Genomic DNA, 17,750 nt, shown 5'->3' with positions numbered 1-17,750 from the left:
CACAGAAAAACATTTTCACCTCAAGATCCTCTGTCTAGGATAAATCTTTAGTGACAAGAGCATGCATGAGAACAGGCACATGAAAAGAAGCTCAATATTAATCATAGAGAATCACAAATCAAAACCATAATGATGGATCACCTGACACCTGTCAGAACGGCTATCATTAAAAAGACCACAAATAACAAACGTTAGCAAGGATGTGGAGAAAAGGGAACCCTTGTACACTGTTGGTAGGAATGTAAATTGGTGCAGCCATGTGGAAAACAGTATGAAAGTCCTCAAAAAAACTAAAAATAGAACTATCATGACTCAGCAATTCCAGGCTTGGGTATACATCTGAGAAAAATGAAAACACTAATTCTAAAAGATACATGCACCCCTGTGTTCATAGCACCACTATTCATGATTGCCAACATAAGCAATTCGTGTCCATCAACAGATGGATGAATAAAGAAGACTCACACATGTACACACAATGGAATACTACTCAGCCATAAAAAAGAATAAAATTGCCATTTGCAGCAACATGGAACGGCTTGGAGGGTATTATGCTTAGTGAAGTAAGTCAGAGAAAGATAAAGCCTGTATGATATCACTTATATGTGGAATCTAAAAAATAAGCTACTGAATAATGAAAAAGAGACCGACTCATAGATAACGAGAACAAACCAGTGGCATTACAGTGGGAAGGGGTGAGGGGCAAAATAGGGGTAGGGAAGTAAGAGGTACAAACTGTGTATAAAATAGTTAAGCTAAATGATACATTGTACAGCACAGAATATAGCCCAATATTTTATAACTATAGATGGAGTATAACCTTTAAACATTATGAGTCACTATGTTGTATACCTGAGACTTACATTATATTGTACATCAACTATACCTCCAAAAAACGAAAAGAAAAGAGAAAAAAGCATATGCATCAGGAAGAAGCAGGAGCAACAAGAGAGAAAAAGCCAGTTTGTCAGCACAGAGGTAGACAAAGTCCGGGTAAGAAAGATGTGAGTAAACCTTGCAAATCTCTTGTCTTTCCTTGTTCTTGGAAGCCATCAGTTCTCTGGCTCCCTTGTGTTTCCAGCTGAGGTAGGGTGAAGGTAGGATTGTGAAGAAAGCCATTCAGATTAGGGAGAGCCCCCTCAGTAAACGATGTGTTTCAACTGCCTTGTTTCTCTGACTTGTTTTTTTCCCTTCCATAACCTCTAAAGATAGAGGTGAAGCTAAGTCTAGGGTAACTGCAGTTTTCAAGGGCTAAGACACATTTTGCCAGTTAGAGTAAAGTGTATAAACCTTGCCTCTCCAGGTGTCTTTACCTTCTCCCATTCATACTATAATTATCTTGAATATTTCCTCTCTATATGTTGAGAACCATATAAGGCAATGTTGTAATATTTTATTTCAATTTCCTAACATAATTTAGAAAACTCATGAGGAGACAGATGGTATATAATTATCTGTATTTTTTACCCTTTCGGTTGCTTTTTATGGGATCCAGACAAGCTGAACCCCCAAGAAGGTTGGATGCTTCTTTCAGCCACTCAGAAGAGGAAAGCTTCAGCCAGTGCTGGAACCTGACGTCTCTGGAGAGCCAGGGCCTGGGGAGGAGTGCTGAGCACAAGCCCTGAGGGCCCTCCTGTTAGCCACAAAAGGGAGCAGGCCTGGTGTCCCAAGGGGATGATAGCAGGAAGCACGTGTGTTGAGGACTTACAGTGTACCAGCCGTGCTGGTTGAGGGGGCTGACAGTGTTACTTTGATGCCTCCTATTTCAGTGGGAGATCAAGCTGATGGGGACTGGCAACTAAAAACGGCACCCAAGATTTTTAAGGCAGTGAAAGTATTCTGTATGATACTGTAAAGGTAGATTATACATTATACATTTGGTAAAATCCATAGAACTATGCAATGCAAAGAGCTGAACCCTAATGCAAGCTTTGGACTTAGGTGATAACAATGAATAATACATAATAATATAAAATAAATAAAAATTTAATATAATAATCAAATGTAACAAAGGTACCATACCAGTGGAAGATGTTAATGGGAAACTGAGGGGTTGGGAGAGAGGATACTGCTGGGGGGCGGGGGGTGTCTATACTTTCTGCTCAATTTTTCTATAAACTTAAAACTAGTCTAAAATATAAACTCTTAATTAAAACAAGAAACTCATTACCCAAGAAGTGACAACTAATGGGAATTGATGAGGAACAAGTAGATGAAGACAAGAGTAAAGGTAGAAAGTCTGATTGCGAGGACTTGCCCCTGTCTTCACCCCTCTGTCATTTCTCTCCGTCCTGGAGACAAACGTACCACCACTTTCGAGCCTCCTGCCATATTGACACAGTCTCTCCTGTCATTCCCAAGGCACCAGAGTTGGAAAGTTAAGGAATTTCAACGGAAAGTCATATTTATATTGAAGATGAGAGTGACGCCGACTGAGGAACTGGAAGTGGAGACAGGACCAGTTATGGATGGTGAAGTCAAGTCAGAAATGGAAGAATCTGACAGGATCCAAAACTTCCCCAAGCTGGACAGAAGCAGTAGACGTTCCCCATGCACGGGGTTGGATATCTCTATATCCAGTTCCCCCAACTTTAGGAGTGTGTCCCCAGTAGCTCTCTGAAGACTTACTTCTCTTATTCTTGGAACTGATTTCTTCTTGCTTGTTAAGGGCCCCTCCTGGAACTGAGAGGAGTGAGTAAGAGAGGAAGAGGAACCCAGGACCACCTCTTGTCCAGCTCCCTTTGGCAGTCGGCCAGTCGGCCAGGGAAGAAGCTCTGTGGCACAATGATGTGTGGACTTTTGTACCAGTTTTAGGAGGCACCATAAACGATTGTTCGTTATTGTCCAGACTGCAGTTTCTCACCTAGAATCCTGGATGAGAAAAGAAGTCAATCCCTATAGTTTTGACACAGGCTTAGAAAGAGGTAATATCATGTATTTAATTAGGGTATTTCACTGTAATTAAGAATGTCAGAACTGAAAAGTTGCTCTGGTTTGATCTGACTTTCTGGTAGGTTCTATCATCCCATTGCTCTACCTGTTAAATTCATTGAATAAGAATTATTTTGGGGTCTTTTACCTAGAAATCATTGGCACCCCTGTCTTTGATGTCCCTGCTTCCCCAGAAGATGCAGAGGAATTTTTCCTGATCTAAGTTTGGGTCTAGAGAAGTCCTTAGGGTGGGGGGAATATGGGGCGGGAAAAGCAGTAGCCACAAAGGGAGCAGGCCTGATTGTTGGCATGGGGGCAAAGGTGAGGGCAAAGCCTGAACCAAGAAGAGGTGGATAAATATTTGTAAATGTTATGTCCTTCACTGTTTTCAGAGGGGTCAACTTTTTTGGCTGGGATAAAGAGAAGATCAGATCTAGAAAGCAGTGATTCAGATCACAGAGGCACCGAGGCAAAGGACGTGTTCAGACCTCTTTCCTCTGTCCTGTTTCTTCCCGGAGTAGGTGAGTATCACCCACAGCCTATAAGGTCTGATGTCCGGGGTGATTAAAGTTCCCAAGGGCTAAGACACTTCCTAGCTCTGACCAGTCTTGGTGTCTCTTCATCCCAGGCCTCTCCCCGCTTCCCAGCCTGAGCACTGCTTCTTTCCAGCGGGGCTGTTCTGCTGACCCACCATGGCCCAGGCTGTGCTGCTCCTTTGCTGTGTTTTCCTGTCTCTGGTGGCTGCCTTTCCAAGAAATGGCCAGAAAGGAGCCTTGAACTTGCAGCCGTCTTTCACAGAAACTGGGCATGCTCTGAACAGGCTCTCCAACCAGATCCCTCTCCCAGATCCCAAGACCTGCCAGGATCTTTTGGGCATGGCCTCCTCCTTAGCCCCTCTGCCTGAGTACCTATCCAGCTTAGCTCTGGAGGTGGTCCTGGAGGAGGTTGGCTGCCCAACTGAGGCCCACCTTCTGCAGCTTCAGCTTGTTAAGATGGGAGGAAAGGACACCACTGAAACCCTCATCCGTGAGAGTAAAAAGCACGATGAGGAGGAAGGGACTGGCATTACTACGGTCATTCTGAGGGATCAGGGAGGACCCCCAGGGGAGCTGAGGCGGCTCCAGCGCTCAGTTACCCTTCCTGAGGCATGCAGGCTTGAACATAGGTGGGTGCTCTATGAGACAGCAAAACTGATAGCTGAATTTGCTGACAAGCTTTCTTCTACTGAGCTGGTAACAGAACTAAAGGCTTCTGCCATTAATGTCACCCAGAAGTGCACGGATGAGTCTTGGAAGCATTTGGAAGCAGTAGGCAAACGGCTGATGAAAAGCCCTGAGGCTAAGGGCCTCACGATGCCTATAGAAGATCAGATATACTTTGCCAAGCGTACCATAACCCTTCTGCTGCACATTATACTGGAACATATACAGGAAGCTTTTACAGGCTTCATAGGATAAGGAGAGCCTGTGAGGCATCATATTTCCTTTCTCAAATGTCTCCGATAGGACTGTACCCAAGGACTGAGCACAACAAGTCGTTAGAAATGGACAGAAGTATGCTATTCTTTTGATCCTAGAGCTAAAAGACATGTGACCGGAGCCAGCTTTGTCCCCTCTCTTAGCAAGTCCTAGCCCCTATTTTTTCGCCTAATTTCTCTCTCTTTCAGTTGTCGAATACTGTGGATTTATTATGTACTAGACGTGAAGGATATTGTGACCTTTCCCCATTCATGTGCCATTCACTTTCTAATTGCCCAACTGGATACTGTAATTTGCTTAAGTTAATTTTTAAACTGAAAAGAGAAATTAAAAGTTGCTTCTATATCAGAATCACAGTTACTTGATCTCTCTTAACTCCGGGTCGCCATGGCTTCTTTTGTGAACTAGCGATAGAATGTGGCAGGGACATGTTGGAAATACCAAGGTCTTTTGGGGCTGAGTGTGTGACAAGGGGACAAGGTTCAGTCAGTACAAATGGACAAACATTTGTAGGAGTCATGCCCTTGCTGATCACTGGGGAAAGCAACCATCTTCCCTCCTCATGGGACAGAGAGCTGGGCAGAGTGGGTCTAGACCTACTAGAGCAGTCTCACTTCTCACTGACTGGATTTTGTGGTAATTTGGGGCCCCATAACTGCATGAAATGAGGTCCATGTGAAGCAGAGGAAGTCCCTGGTGATCTGGATGGGGAGACCAAGAAGAGAAATAAGGTCCCATTCCTCATTCCAGGCCCCAAACTTAAAACAAAGAGAGGCTGGGGGTTGTTGGGTAAGATGTCCTCTGACTGAACCCTGGGCTCCTTCAGACCACAGCCCAAGGGAAACAGTTTAAGTGTTGTCTTCCAGTCTAGCGTAGTCCGATCCAGCTAGGCTTCACCGAGACCCATCATGACCTGCTCCTTTACTGCCTCCTGCTGTACCTTGTGGTTGTCTCTTCATGTGGCACCCAGAAAAAGACCTTGGTGCCTTTTCCCTCCTCTCTGGGGATCTGGCCACCCTCTGCAGGCTCTTGGTTTTGCCAGATTCTGCTCCCAAAGCCCTTGCCTGGCCTCACCCACTTTGTCCTCCACCAAGCACGTCTCTGGAGCAGGCTGATCACCAGCCTGATTCCTAGACCCTGAAGCTTCATCTTTACAGCCAGAGAATATGAAAGCAGTACCAGGTGCCACACGGACAGCAGCACAGAGATGGGCTTCGCAGGGGATTCTCTGGTCTCTGTTCTGCAGCTAGTAGGCAGGGAACCTGCCTAATACAGGGATACAGGAAAGAAAGATATGCCTTCTCTACCCTAGAATGTTAGTATGAGCAAGAGCAGTGTGGTCCAGCTGTTGCCAGCAGTGGGAATGTGCTGCAAAGTCAGGCACAGCTTTGTACTCTGCTGCTTTTTTTTTTTTTAACATTTTTTATTGATTTATAATCATTTTACAATGTTGTGTCGAATTCCAGTGTTCAGCACAATTTTTCAGTCATACATGTACATATACACACTCATTGTCACATTTTTTTCTCTGTGAGCTTCCATAACATTTTGTGTATGTTTCCCTGTGCTATACAGTATAATCTTGTTTATCTTTTCTACAATTTTGAAATCCCAGTCTATCCCTTCCCACCCAGTACTCTGCTGCTTAGAACTACTTTAGTAGACTAAGGAGTGAGGCTGAGATGGGGCCATAGACCTGAGCTGCAGCCTTCTGATGATCACGCTAAGGTTGTCTGGGGCCCAGGGGTTACTGGTGAGTTCTGTGCTTAAACCTGCAGTGAAGGCTGGGGTTCAGCAGCTGATCCAGTATTACTATGAGAAAGAGGCAAATACCCCTCTGTCAGAGACTGAGGAGGAGGGGTTGGGAGGCACCACAGATGTTAATTGCCCAGGGGTGACAGACAACAACCATGACATCAGAGGACAAGGGTCCTGAAGAAGTGAACTCAGCTCCTACTCATTGTGGGCCTTATTCAAGGACACTGTTCCTAGGAATCTTACACTTTGTATAAATAAAGGGGTTACACACAGAAGAAATTAAAGTGAATTAAAAATTATCACCAACTCCTTTGTCCTAATCCTCAGATATGGAATGAAATATTCAACTATGAGTATGTCACTCTGTCATTATCCATGCTAGTGAGGAGAACCCTCTTACCTCAAAAAAAAAGTTTTCCTTCATAATAAAATTGTGTGACTCCTTAAATCACATATATGCTTTCTTTATTCTATTAGGTTCTGTGTACTGTAATAAGTCTAGGTTTCCCAAACAAAGATCCGATGGCCCCAGCAGCAAGAATGCTGCATAGCCCAAGAGATCTTTCTTCGATGTGCTAATCCATGCATTGAAAATCAGAGGTGACATAAATCTTAACAGTCTTCGCTGAAATTCCAGGTGGTTTGAATGAGGATGATCCTCTGATTAAGGAAGGGAAGAGGGACCTGGGGGTGAATTAAAGCCAATTACAACCTTAGGAGTTTTATGACTTCTTGCACAATTTCTAGACCATTGCTATCCAACAGAACTTTGAAGGATGATGGAAATGTTCTGTATCTGTGCTGTCCAGTATGGTGGATGCAAGCCCCATATGTCCATTGGGCACCTGAAATGTCAGTAGTGCGACTGAAAAACTGAATCTGTTTCTTTCCATGTTTTAAGTTATTATTCATAGTTTTAATTCTTGGTATTACAGGACAAGGTCTCTAGGTGTTACAGACTGAATTGTATCCCCCTCAAAATTCATACGTTGAAACCCTACCCCACAGTGTGACTACATTTGGGGAGGGGGCCTTTAAAGAGGTAGTTAAGGTTAAATGAGATCATAAGAGTGGGACCGTAATCCAATGGGACTGGTGTCATAAGAAGTGGAAGAGACAGCAGGAATGCATACACGCAGAGGAAAGGCCATGTGAAGGCACAGCCAGAAGGCAGCCATCTGCAAGCCAAGGAGAGATATCTCAGGACTAACTAAACCTGCCAATTCTGTGATCTTGGACTTCTAGCCTCCAGACAGTGAGAAATAAATTCCTTTTGTTTAAACCACTCAGTCTATGGTATTTTGTTATGGAGTTCTCACAGACTGACACATTAAGTATGGATCTTTTTTCAACTATTTTCTGGTATCCTGTGAGTCCACTCAATCTGAAAAATTTTTCTTCTTCATTCCCCTCCTCCAAAAAGAACCTCTTATAACTGAAGAAAATAATTTTCTCACTTCTCTTTTTTTAGTTTAGTTTTTTTAAATTGTGGTAAAAAACACATAACATAAAATTTACCATCTTAACCATTTCTAAGTGTACAGTTCAGTTGTATTAGCTATTCACATTGTTGTGCAGCCCGTTTCCAGAACCTTTTCATCGTATAAAATTGCAAATCTACCCATTAAACAACAACTCCCCTTTTCTACCACCCCTCAGCCCCAGCAACCACCCTTCTACTTTCTGTGAATTTGACTACTCTAGATCTTTTCCTCCTCATTGCAATGTCCTTGTCATCTTTTCTAAAACATACCTCAGCGGCCTCAGGGCCATGCCACCCACACACCTAATTTACACTGGAGTCATCCTCATCTTGGGCTACTTTCCCTTCTCCAAAAGCAGGCTTTTTTCATGTTTCTAAATTGCTGGTTATGCCAGTCCCTCTACTGGAAGGTTCCAATCACACACATACACAGACACACACACATACACACACACACACACATCGCAGTTGTCTTCCTGATAAATCTCTACCTTCAAGAGTCAGCTCAATGGTCACTTCTTTTGAAAAGTGGTCCCTGTTACCCTTTGAACCTATGGAGAAAATGTGGCAGCTGGGCTCTGTTCATTGCACTGCTATAGCACCAACCCTATAGCACAACTGTTACTTCTCCCCCTAAAGTGTGAGCTTCTAGAGGGCAAGGATCCTGCCTTACTCACTTTTAGATCTTTAGCATCCATTCAATAATTTATGCAATTAACAAATATATTTTTGGGCCAGCTGGAGAAGTAAGTGGTCAGAAGCACCTCCACCCTACCCTTAGCACAGCCCCACTGCCACCTGTGCTTTGTAACCTATAATAGTGTAATAGCTGTTGTCAAATTTGAGTGCACATGAGAATCACCTGTAGGGATTGGTAAACCCCAAATTGTTGAGCTTATTCTGAGTATCTGATTTAACAGGCCTGGGATAGGGCCCAAGAGTTTGCACTTCTAAGTTCCCAGGCAATGCTGAGGCTGGTGGCTCTGGGATCACACTTTGAGATCCACTACCCTATAGCCACTGGGGGGTACTGATCCATGTCTCTCTCCTCCTTGTAATGATCCCTGCTCTGCTACCCGACTCCAAGGCCTCTCTGGAGCCTCATTCTCACTCCCCAGAAAACTCAGAGTCCAGTGTTTGGTTCAGTGGGAGTGATGATTTAACCCACAATCTGATAATCTGATTTCTTCCTTTTTAATGCTACCTACCCACTTCAGAGGCGTAGTTTATTAATATTTAGATGTCCAACTATCCTTATAGAATTTTTTGTAACTGTATATGCACATACATTTTTAAGCAAAACTCAGACTTTATTGTTCATACTAGCTTGAAGCCTGTGAACCCTTAACCTAGTCCCCCATCCCCCCATCCTGGACTCATTCTTAATTTCTGGAAATAAATTTCCAGAAGTGGAATTTGTGGGCCAAAGGATATACACATTTTTGTTGTTAGTTGAGCCATTCATCTCTTTGTTAAAATGAAAAGAATTGCTTTGTTTTTTTTCTGGTTGTAAATGTAATACATTCACATTGCAAAAAAATTAGCCAACTTAAAAGAAAAAACAGTCCTTCAAATCTGATAACTCAGAAATCACTTCTGTCAATTTTTTGGCTGAGGTATATTTTACTTATAATAAAACAGGGGATGGGGGTAGAGCTCAGTTGGTAGGGTGCATGCTGAGCCTGCACGAGGTACTTGGTTCTATTCCCATTACCTCCATTTGAAAGAGGGAAAAAAAGAGAGATACCTGTAATAAAATAGGCAGATTTTAAATGTACAGTTCGAAGCACTTTGACACACACAAAAACAAGCACACACAAAGACAGATACATAGATAAATTACCACATCAATCAAGATACAGAGCATGTCCTTCACTTTGAAATTTTCCCAGTTAATTCCACTCCCCGCCCTCATCTCTCATGACTCTCTCCCCACATACAAACACTGGACTAATTTCTATCCGTGCAGTTTAGTGTTGCCTCTCTGTAATTTCATACACATGGAATCACAGAATATGTCTTCTCTCGAGTTTGACTTCTGCTCAGCAGTCTATGATTTATCAGTGTCCTTGTGTGTATATCAGTAAATTATAGCTTTTTAATGCTGAATAATGTATCAGTTTGTAAATGTATGGTGGTTGTTTTTAAAATTCATGTGCCTGTTAGTGGATATTTGGATAGTTTCCAATTTGGGGCTATTATAGATAAATATGCTATGAACATACTTGTCTTTTATGGGACGTGTGTTATCATTTCTTTTGGGTAAATATTAAGAAGAAAAACTGCTAGGCAATAAGGTGTGTATATATTTAACCTTATAAGAAATTGCCAGTTTTCCAAAGTGATTGTACCAATGTATGAAAGTTCTAGCTGATTCTCATCAACACACTTGACATTATGTCTTTCTAGTTTTAGCCATCCTAGTGAGTATCTTCTAATGGTATTAATTTACATTTCTTTGATGACTTATTGCACATCTTTTGGCCATTGTTTCCTCCTCTCTTGTGAAGTGTCTGTTCAAGTCTTTTGTCCATTTATAAAACAGAGTTGCTTGCTTATTTAATATTGTGTGTCTATATGCATATTGTATGTATCATACCACTGATATAAATTATAGTGGCATATGGTCCTCCTTCAGTATCCGAGGGGGATTGTTTCCAGGACCCTCCACCCATACCAAAATTTGCAGATGCTCAAGTCTCTTACATAAATGTCACAGTACAGTTGAGCCTCCATATTCCAGGTTCCACATCCATGGATATAGGCTGTTTATCCCTGATATAAATTTCACACACATATCATATGTGTTAGAAATCCTTTGTCAGACATATATTTACAAGTATTTTCCTTTGGACTATGCCTTGCCTCTCAATTTTCACAGCAGCAGAAGCTTTAATTTTGAAGTCCAATTTACTGATTTTTAATTTTATGGTTAATGCTTTTTATTGTGGTAAAATATACATAACATAAAATTTACCACTTTAACCAATGTAAGTGTACAATCTAGTGACATTAAGTACATTCACACTGTTGTACACTGTTACCATGTCCATAACCAGAACTTTTTCATTATCTTTTCAAGTTGAAATTCTGTACCCATTAACACTAACTCCCCATTCCCCACTGTCCTCTGTAGGTACTTCATGTAAGTGGAATCATATAATATTTGTCTATTTGTGTCTGGCTGACTTCATTTACCATTATGTCCTCAAGTTTCATCTATGTTATGTAGTGTTCAAATTTCCTTCCTTTTTAAGGCTGAATAATATTCCATCGCTATGTATATACCATATTTTGTTTATTCATTCATCTGTGAGGGACATTGAGGTTGTGTGAACTGGTATTTCACTGTGGTTTTGATTAACATTTTCCTAGTGTTTGGTAATGTTGAGCATCTTTTCATGTGCTCATTGGCCATTTGTATGTCTTTGTGGGAGAAATGTCTTTTCAAGTCACTTGCTCATTTTTAAATTGGATTGTTTGTTTGTTGTTGTCAAGTTGTAGGAGTTCTTTATATATTCTGGATATTAGCCACTTGTCAACTATATGATATGAAAATATTTTCTCCCATTCTGTGGATTATTTTTCACTCTGTTGTTAGTGTCTTTTGATGCACAAAAGTATAAAAATTAATTAATTTTAATTTGAGTTTTTAATGAAATCCAATTTATTTATTATTTCTTTTGTTGCCTGTGTTTTTAGTGTCACATTTGAGAACTCACTGCCAAATGCAATGTCACGAAGCTTCCTCCTATGTTTTCCTCTAAGAATTTTAGTTTTAGCTCTTTTGTTTAAGTATTTGATCCTTTTTGAGTTATATTTCATATTTGGTATAAGAGAAGGGTCAAACTTTATTCTTTTGCATGTGGATATCCAGTTGTCCCAGCACCATATGCTCCATTGAGTGGTTTCAACACCCTCATAAAAAAATCATTTAACTATATCCACAAAGATTTACTTCTGGGTTCTCTATTCTATTTCATTGGTCTATGTGTTTATCTTTATGCCAATATCACACTGGGTTTTGTTTAGGTTTTTTTTTTTTGCAAATTTTCTTTTCTTTAATTAAAGTTTTTTGTTTTTCTCATTGATTTTTATAAGTTCCTGATATATTAAGCATAATTTCTTATCCACATATCTGAGTTAGGGCAAAACTAGAATTACTTTCAGAAAATACTTGCCCAAGCATATTCTCTTGGGAGACAAACCTTGTTGAGTTGTGTGTCCTACTTGATATCTTCATTTTTAAGAAAAGGAATTCTCTCACCGTAGCAAAAGCATACAAGTGTGGCTTTAATTGGCCTTGCAGAATAGCTCCTATGAGGTACTTGTCATTAAGACAATAGCACACTCTTTCCATTAAGGTAGTTTTGTAATAAATTTTGAAATCAGGAAACAAGTCCTTCAATTCTGTTTTCTTTTTCAAGATTGTTTTGGCTATTTATGTCTCTTGAAATTCCATGTGAATTTTAGTTTGGTTTTTCTATTTTGGGGGGGAAAAAAAACCACTAGGATTTTGGCAAGGAGTGCATCAAATTTTTTAGTCTCTTTGGGTTGTAATGACATCTTAAGAATAGTAAGTCTTCCAGTCCATGGGCTTGATGTCTTTCCCGTTATATATGCTTTCTTTAATTTCTTTCAGCAATGTTTTGTAACTTTCATTGCACAAGTCTTTGGCCTCCTTGGTTAAGTTTATTCCTAATTATTTTATTCTTTTTGATGCTGTTGTAAAAAAATTGGTTTTTTAATTTCTTTTTCAGATTTTCCATTGTTAGTGTATAGAAATGCAACTAATTTGGGGTGTTGATTTTGTTGATCCCGCAACTTTTCTTAATTTGTTTATTAATTCTAACAAGTGTGTGTGTGTGCTCGAATATTTAGGGTTTTCTACATATATGATCATATCTTCTGCAAACAGAGATAATTTTGCTTGGATGTCCTTTTTTCTTTTTCTTGTCAAATTGCTCTGGCTAGAACTTTCAATACCATGTTGAAAACAAGCGTCTTTGTCTTGTTCCTGATCTTAGAGGAAAAGCTTTCAGTCTTTTGTCATTGAACATGATGTTAGCTATGGGTTTTTCATATATGGCTGTTATTATTGAGATACTTAGTTTTTTCTATTTCTAGTTTGTTGATGTGAAATGCCTTTCTGCATCAATTGAGATGATCAAGTATTTTTTTCTCCTTTATTCTGTTAATGTGATGAATTACACTGGTTGATTTTCATATATTGAGCCACATCTATATTCTATAAATAAATAAATGGTGTGTAATACTTTTAATATGCTACCAAATTCAGTTTGTAAATGTTTTGCATTAATATTCTCAAGCGATATAGGTCTGTGGCTTTCTTTTCTTGTAATGTCCTTGTCTGGCTTTGATATCAGGGTAATGCTGGTCTCCTAGAGTTAGTTATAAATGTTCCCTCCTCTTATTTTGGAAGAGTCTGAGGAGGATTAGTATTAACTCTTCTTTAAATGTTTGGTAGAATGCACCAATAAAGCCATTTGGTCCAGGGCTTTCCTTTATTGAGAAGTTTTTTTTACTGATTCAGTCACCTTACTAATTGTAGGTCCATTCAGATTTTCTGTCACTTCATGATTCAGTCTTGGTATCTTGTATGGTTCTAGGAATTTGTCTGTTTCATCTGGATTACCCAACTTATTGGCATACACCTATTCATTGTACTCGCTTAAAATCATTTTTGTTTCTGCAAAACCAGTAATAACATTCCCACTTTCATTTCTTTTTAAATTGAGATATAATTGACATATAACTTTATATTAGTTTGAGGTGTACAACATAATGATTCAATATTTGTATACAATGTGAAATGATCACCACAATAAGTCTATTTAACAACCGTTGGCACACAATGATACCATGTTTTCCTTGTGATGAGAACTTTTAAGATCTACTATTTTGGTAATTTTCAAATATACCATAGAGTATTATTGATTATACTAATTAATAATAACAATTATTATTATACAGTATAGATACCATGCTGTACATTCCATCCGCAGGACTTATTTATTTTATAAGTGGAAGTTTGTGCTTTTGACCTCCTCTATCCATTTTGCCCACTGCCCACCATCTGCTTCTGGCAATCACCAATCTGTTCTTTGTATCTATGAGTTCAGTTTTTGTTTTTAAGATTCCACATTCCACTTATGATATAAGTGAGATCATAAAATATTTGTCTTTCTCTGTCTGACTTATTTCACTTAGTGTAATGCCCTCAAGGTCCATCCATGTTGTCACAAACAGCAAGATTTTATTCTTTTTATGCCTGAATATTCTACTGTGCGTATATATATATATACACACACACACACATACACATACACAGCACAGTTTCTTTATCTATCTATTCATTGATGGACACTTAGGAAGCTTCTCTTGTAAATAATAGAACTGCAATGAGCATGGGGGTGCATATACCTTTTCAAGTTAGTGGTTTCATTTTCTTTGGATAAATGCCCAGAAGTGAAACTGTTGCATCATATAGTAGTTCTATTTTTAATTTTTTGAAGAGCCTCCATACTATTTTCCATGACGGCTGCACCAATTTACGTTCCCACCAGCAGCGCACAAGGGTTCCCTTTTCTCCACATCCTTGCCAACACTTGTTATTTCTAGTCTTTTTGATAATAACCATTCTAAAAGGTGTGAGGTGATGTCTCATTGTGGTTTCAATTTGCACTTCTCTGATGACTAGTGATACTGAGCACCTTTTCTTGTACCTGTTGGCCATCTCTATGTTTTCTTTGGAATAATATCTATTCAGATCCCCAGCCCATTTTTAAATCAGATTGTTTGTTTGTTTGTTTGCTATTGCATTGTATGAGTTCCTTACTTATTTTGGATATTGTCCCCTTATCAAATGTATAGATTGCAAGTATTGTCTCTCATCCAGTAGGTTGTATCTTCATTTTGTTAATGGTTTCCTTTGCTATGCATCCCACTTTTATTACTGATGTTAGTAATTTGAGTTTCTCTCTCTCTTTTTTTTTAAGTCAATGTAGTTGAAGTTTTGTCAATTTTGTCGATTTTTTTTTAAAGAATCAATTTTGGAAAAAAAAGAATCAATTTTGGATTTATTGATTTTATCTATTGCTTTTCTATTCTCTGTTTTATTTATCCTGCTCTAATCTTTATCATTTCCTTCCTTATGCTAGCTTTAGGTTCAGTTTGTCCTTCAGTCTTTAGTCTTCTTTAATCATTTTTGATAATTGTTTGTAGTTTTCAGTGCACAAGTTTTATACTTCTTTTGTTAAATTTATCCCTAAGTATTTTATTCTTTTTGATGCTATCAGAAATGAAACTATCTTGTAAATTTAATTCTCAGAGTATTCACTGCAAATGTATATAAATGTAATTGATTTTGTATATTGATCTTGTATTCTACAACTTTGCTGAACTCACTTATTTTAATAATTTTTTGTGTGGACTCTTTGAGAGTTTTCTATACGCAATATCATGTTATCTGCAAACTGAGATAGTTTATTTCTTCCTTTCTAATCTGGATGTCTTTTATTTCATTGTCTTGCTAAGTCACTCTGGCTAAACCCTCCAGTACAATGTTAAATAGAAGTGGCAAGAGTAAGAATCTTTGTCTTGTTCCTTCTTTTAGGAATTTTGTGTGGTTTTTTGTTTTGTTTTTTATCTTTCCTTGCTTTTTTTTTTTAATTTTGGGGGGAGATAATTAGATTTATTTATTTATTTACTTCATTTATTTTTTTTTAATGGAGGTACTGGGGATTGAACCCAGGATCTCGTGCATGCCAAGCACGTGCTCTACCACTGAGCTACACCCTCCCCCCGAATTTTATGTGTTCTTTAACAGCATTTTAATTGAATTGTTTTTCTAAGTTAACTTTTCAATATATGCTCCTAGAACACAGAAATATTTTTATATTAATATCTTATCCTGTCACCTTCCTAAATTCACTTATTAGTTCTTGTAGTTTTTTAAAAATTTTGGCTCTTTAGGATTTCCTACATAAACAATTATGTTGTTTTTAAATAAATACAGTTCTGATTCTTCTTTTCTACTTTTATGCCATTAATTTTTTTATTATTTCCTCATTACACTACTTAAGACTTCCAGTACAATGGTGATAAAGTGGTAAGCGTAGATATTCTTGCTTTTTGGTAGATTCTAGGAGAAAGGGTTAAATATTTACCCTTTGTTACGCTGCTACACAGAAACTGTAGAGTCCTTGGGATTCCCCAGGGATTTAGTGTCTGGTCACTTCAGTAGGGCTGAACCCCTTTGCACCTAGCTCCTGCTACTTCCAGTTTTGGAAGTGTGTCCTTACAGATCTCCTCCTCTTCTTTCTTCTGTCTGCTCTTGGTTGTCAAGGGCCACTTCTGAGAACTGAGAAGTGAAATAAATAGAGGAAAGGACTCTGAGCCCCCGCCCCACCTCTGGCCTGTTTTCTCTGGCTGTCTGTCAGAAGTGAGTGACAGCACCAAAGAAACTTTCTGCCATAATGCTATGTAGGAATCTGTACCAGTTTCAGAAGGCATCCAATATCTTCTTCCCCTAATTTTTGGACTGTAGTTACTGCTAGACCCCAAATGAAACCAAATGTTTGGAGTTTTGGTTAGATTTGGAAAGTGTTACTACCTAGCTGATGAACATGTTTCATTTATGGTTTGCATTGGAATTAGAAAAGTGAGAAATAAGAGTTGCACTGATTTCATTTAACTTACCAGTCTTTTCAGTTTTCCTGGCCTCCACTCAATGTATCTTTTTGAAAAAGAACTTGTGGAGTGTTTTGGAGGTCTCTTACCAGAGATCATCAGCCTTTCTGCCTTATCCATTCTCCCCTTCAGAAGATACAGAGGAACTTTTCCTCATCTCATGTATAGGTCCAGGGTAAAACCTTAGGACAACAAGGATATGGGGCAGGACTAGCAGGGCCAAAAGGGGAAAGGCCTATTTGTCATTATGGGCCAAAGGTGAGGAGGACAAAGTCTGGACCTAGAAGAGATGTATAAATATTTGCAAATGCTATGTCCTTCACTGTTTTGGACATTGTCAGCGTTCTGGCTTCCTCGTGATTCTGGCTGGGGTAAGGGAGAAAGAGCAATTAAAAAAATTCAAAAAAGTCATCCCAGTCATGAAGATACCAAAGCAAGGGAGATGTTTGGACTTTTTTGTTCCTCTGGCTTGTTTCTTCCTCAAAACAGTTGAGGATCTCTCATGGCCTTTAAGAGTGTGAGTGAAGTATGTCCAGAGTAACTGAAATTTCCAAGGCCTGACACTTCCTAGCTCTGACCAGTCTTGGTGTCTCTTCATCCCAGGCCTCTCCCCGCTTCCCAGCCTGAGCACTGCTTCTTTCCAGCGGGGCTGTTCTGCTGACCCACCATGGCCCAGGCTGTGCTGCTCCTTTGCTGTGTTTTCCTGTCTCTGGTGGCTGCCTTTCCAAGAAATGGCCAGAAAGGAGCCTTGAACTTCCAGCTGTCTTTCACAGAAACTGGGCATGCTCTGAACAGGCTCTCCAACCAGATCCCTCTCCCAGATCCCAAGACCTGCCAGGATCTTTTGGGCATGGCCTCCTCCTTAGCCCCTCTGCCTGAGTACCTATCCAGCTTAGCTCTGGAGGTGGTCCTGGAGGAGGTTGGCTGCCCAACTGAGGCCCACCTTCTGCAGCTTCAGCTTGTTAAGATGGGAGGAAAGGACACCACTGAAACCCTCATCCGTGAGAGTAAAAAGCACGATGAGGAGGAAGGGACTGGCATTACTATAGTCATTCTGAGGGACCTTTGGGGGACCTGCAGAGAAGCTTGGATAAATCCAAAACTCAGCCACTCACCCTGAGGAGTGTGTTAATGATGGTGAGTACACCCACTGGAGTGGCTGGTCTACCTGTTAGCTCAGATGGTGGTTGAATTTGCTGAGAAGCAAACAGTTTCCATGTTGCTAGCTGATGATACAATTTAAAGCATTGCTATCAACAACCCCTAGAACTGCAGATATGAGTCTTGGAAACATGTTGAAGAATTAAGCAAAGGCTGAAGACACCTCCACGTTATGGGCCTCTCAGTGTCTATAGATGATTACAGTATAATTTATCAAATGTTCCACA

The 17,750-nt window shown here is 39.7% G+C and overlaps 1 protein-coding gene, 1 non-coding gene and 1 pseudogene across 2 annotated transcripts; 2 read left to right on the top strand and 1 right to left on the bottom strand.

Annotated features, from left to right (window-relative positions):
• Positions 1 to 13: 13 nt before the first annotated feature.
• On the top strand, positions 14 to 4,760 carry LOC140700072 (uncharacterized). The gene is made up of 3 exons (XM_072972657.1): positions 14 to 2,924; positions 3,324 to 3,452; positions 3,560 to 4,760. The coding sequence occupies exon 3, from the start codon at positions 3,624 to 3,626 to the stop codon at positions 4,386 to 4,388; it is 765 nt and encodes a 254-aa protein (XP_072828758.1). The 5' UTR covers positions 14 to 2,924; positions 3,324 to 3,452; positions 3,560 to 3,623; the 3' UTR covers positions 4,389 to 4,760.
• A 10,639-nt stretch (positions 4,761 to 15,399) lies between these two features.
• Positions 15,400 to 15,472, bottom strand: TRNAA-GGC (transfer RNA alanine (anticodon GGC)). The gene has a single exon. It is a non-coding gene; the product is annotated as a tRNA-Ala (tRNA).
• Positions 15,473 to 16,970: 1,498 nt separating this feature from the next.
• Positions 16,971 to 17,605, top strand: LOC140700366 (apolipoprotein F-like; annotated as a pseudogene).
• The last annotated feature ends 145 nt before the right edge of the window (positions 17,606 to 17,750 follow it).

Source organism: Vicugna pacos, chromosome 12 (assembly GCF_048564905.1).
Source record: "Vicugna pacos chromosome 12, VicPac4, whole genome shotgun sequence".
Classification (NCBI taxonomy): Eukaryota; Metazoa; Chordata; class Mammalia; order Artiodactyla; family Camelidae; genus Vicugna; species Vicugna pacos.
Note: the sequence above shows the minus strand (reverse complement) of the source record. Positions and strands in the feature narration are given on the sequence as shown.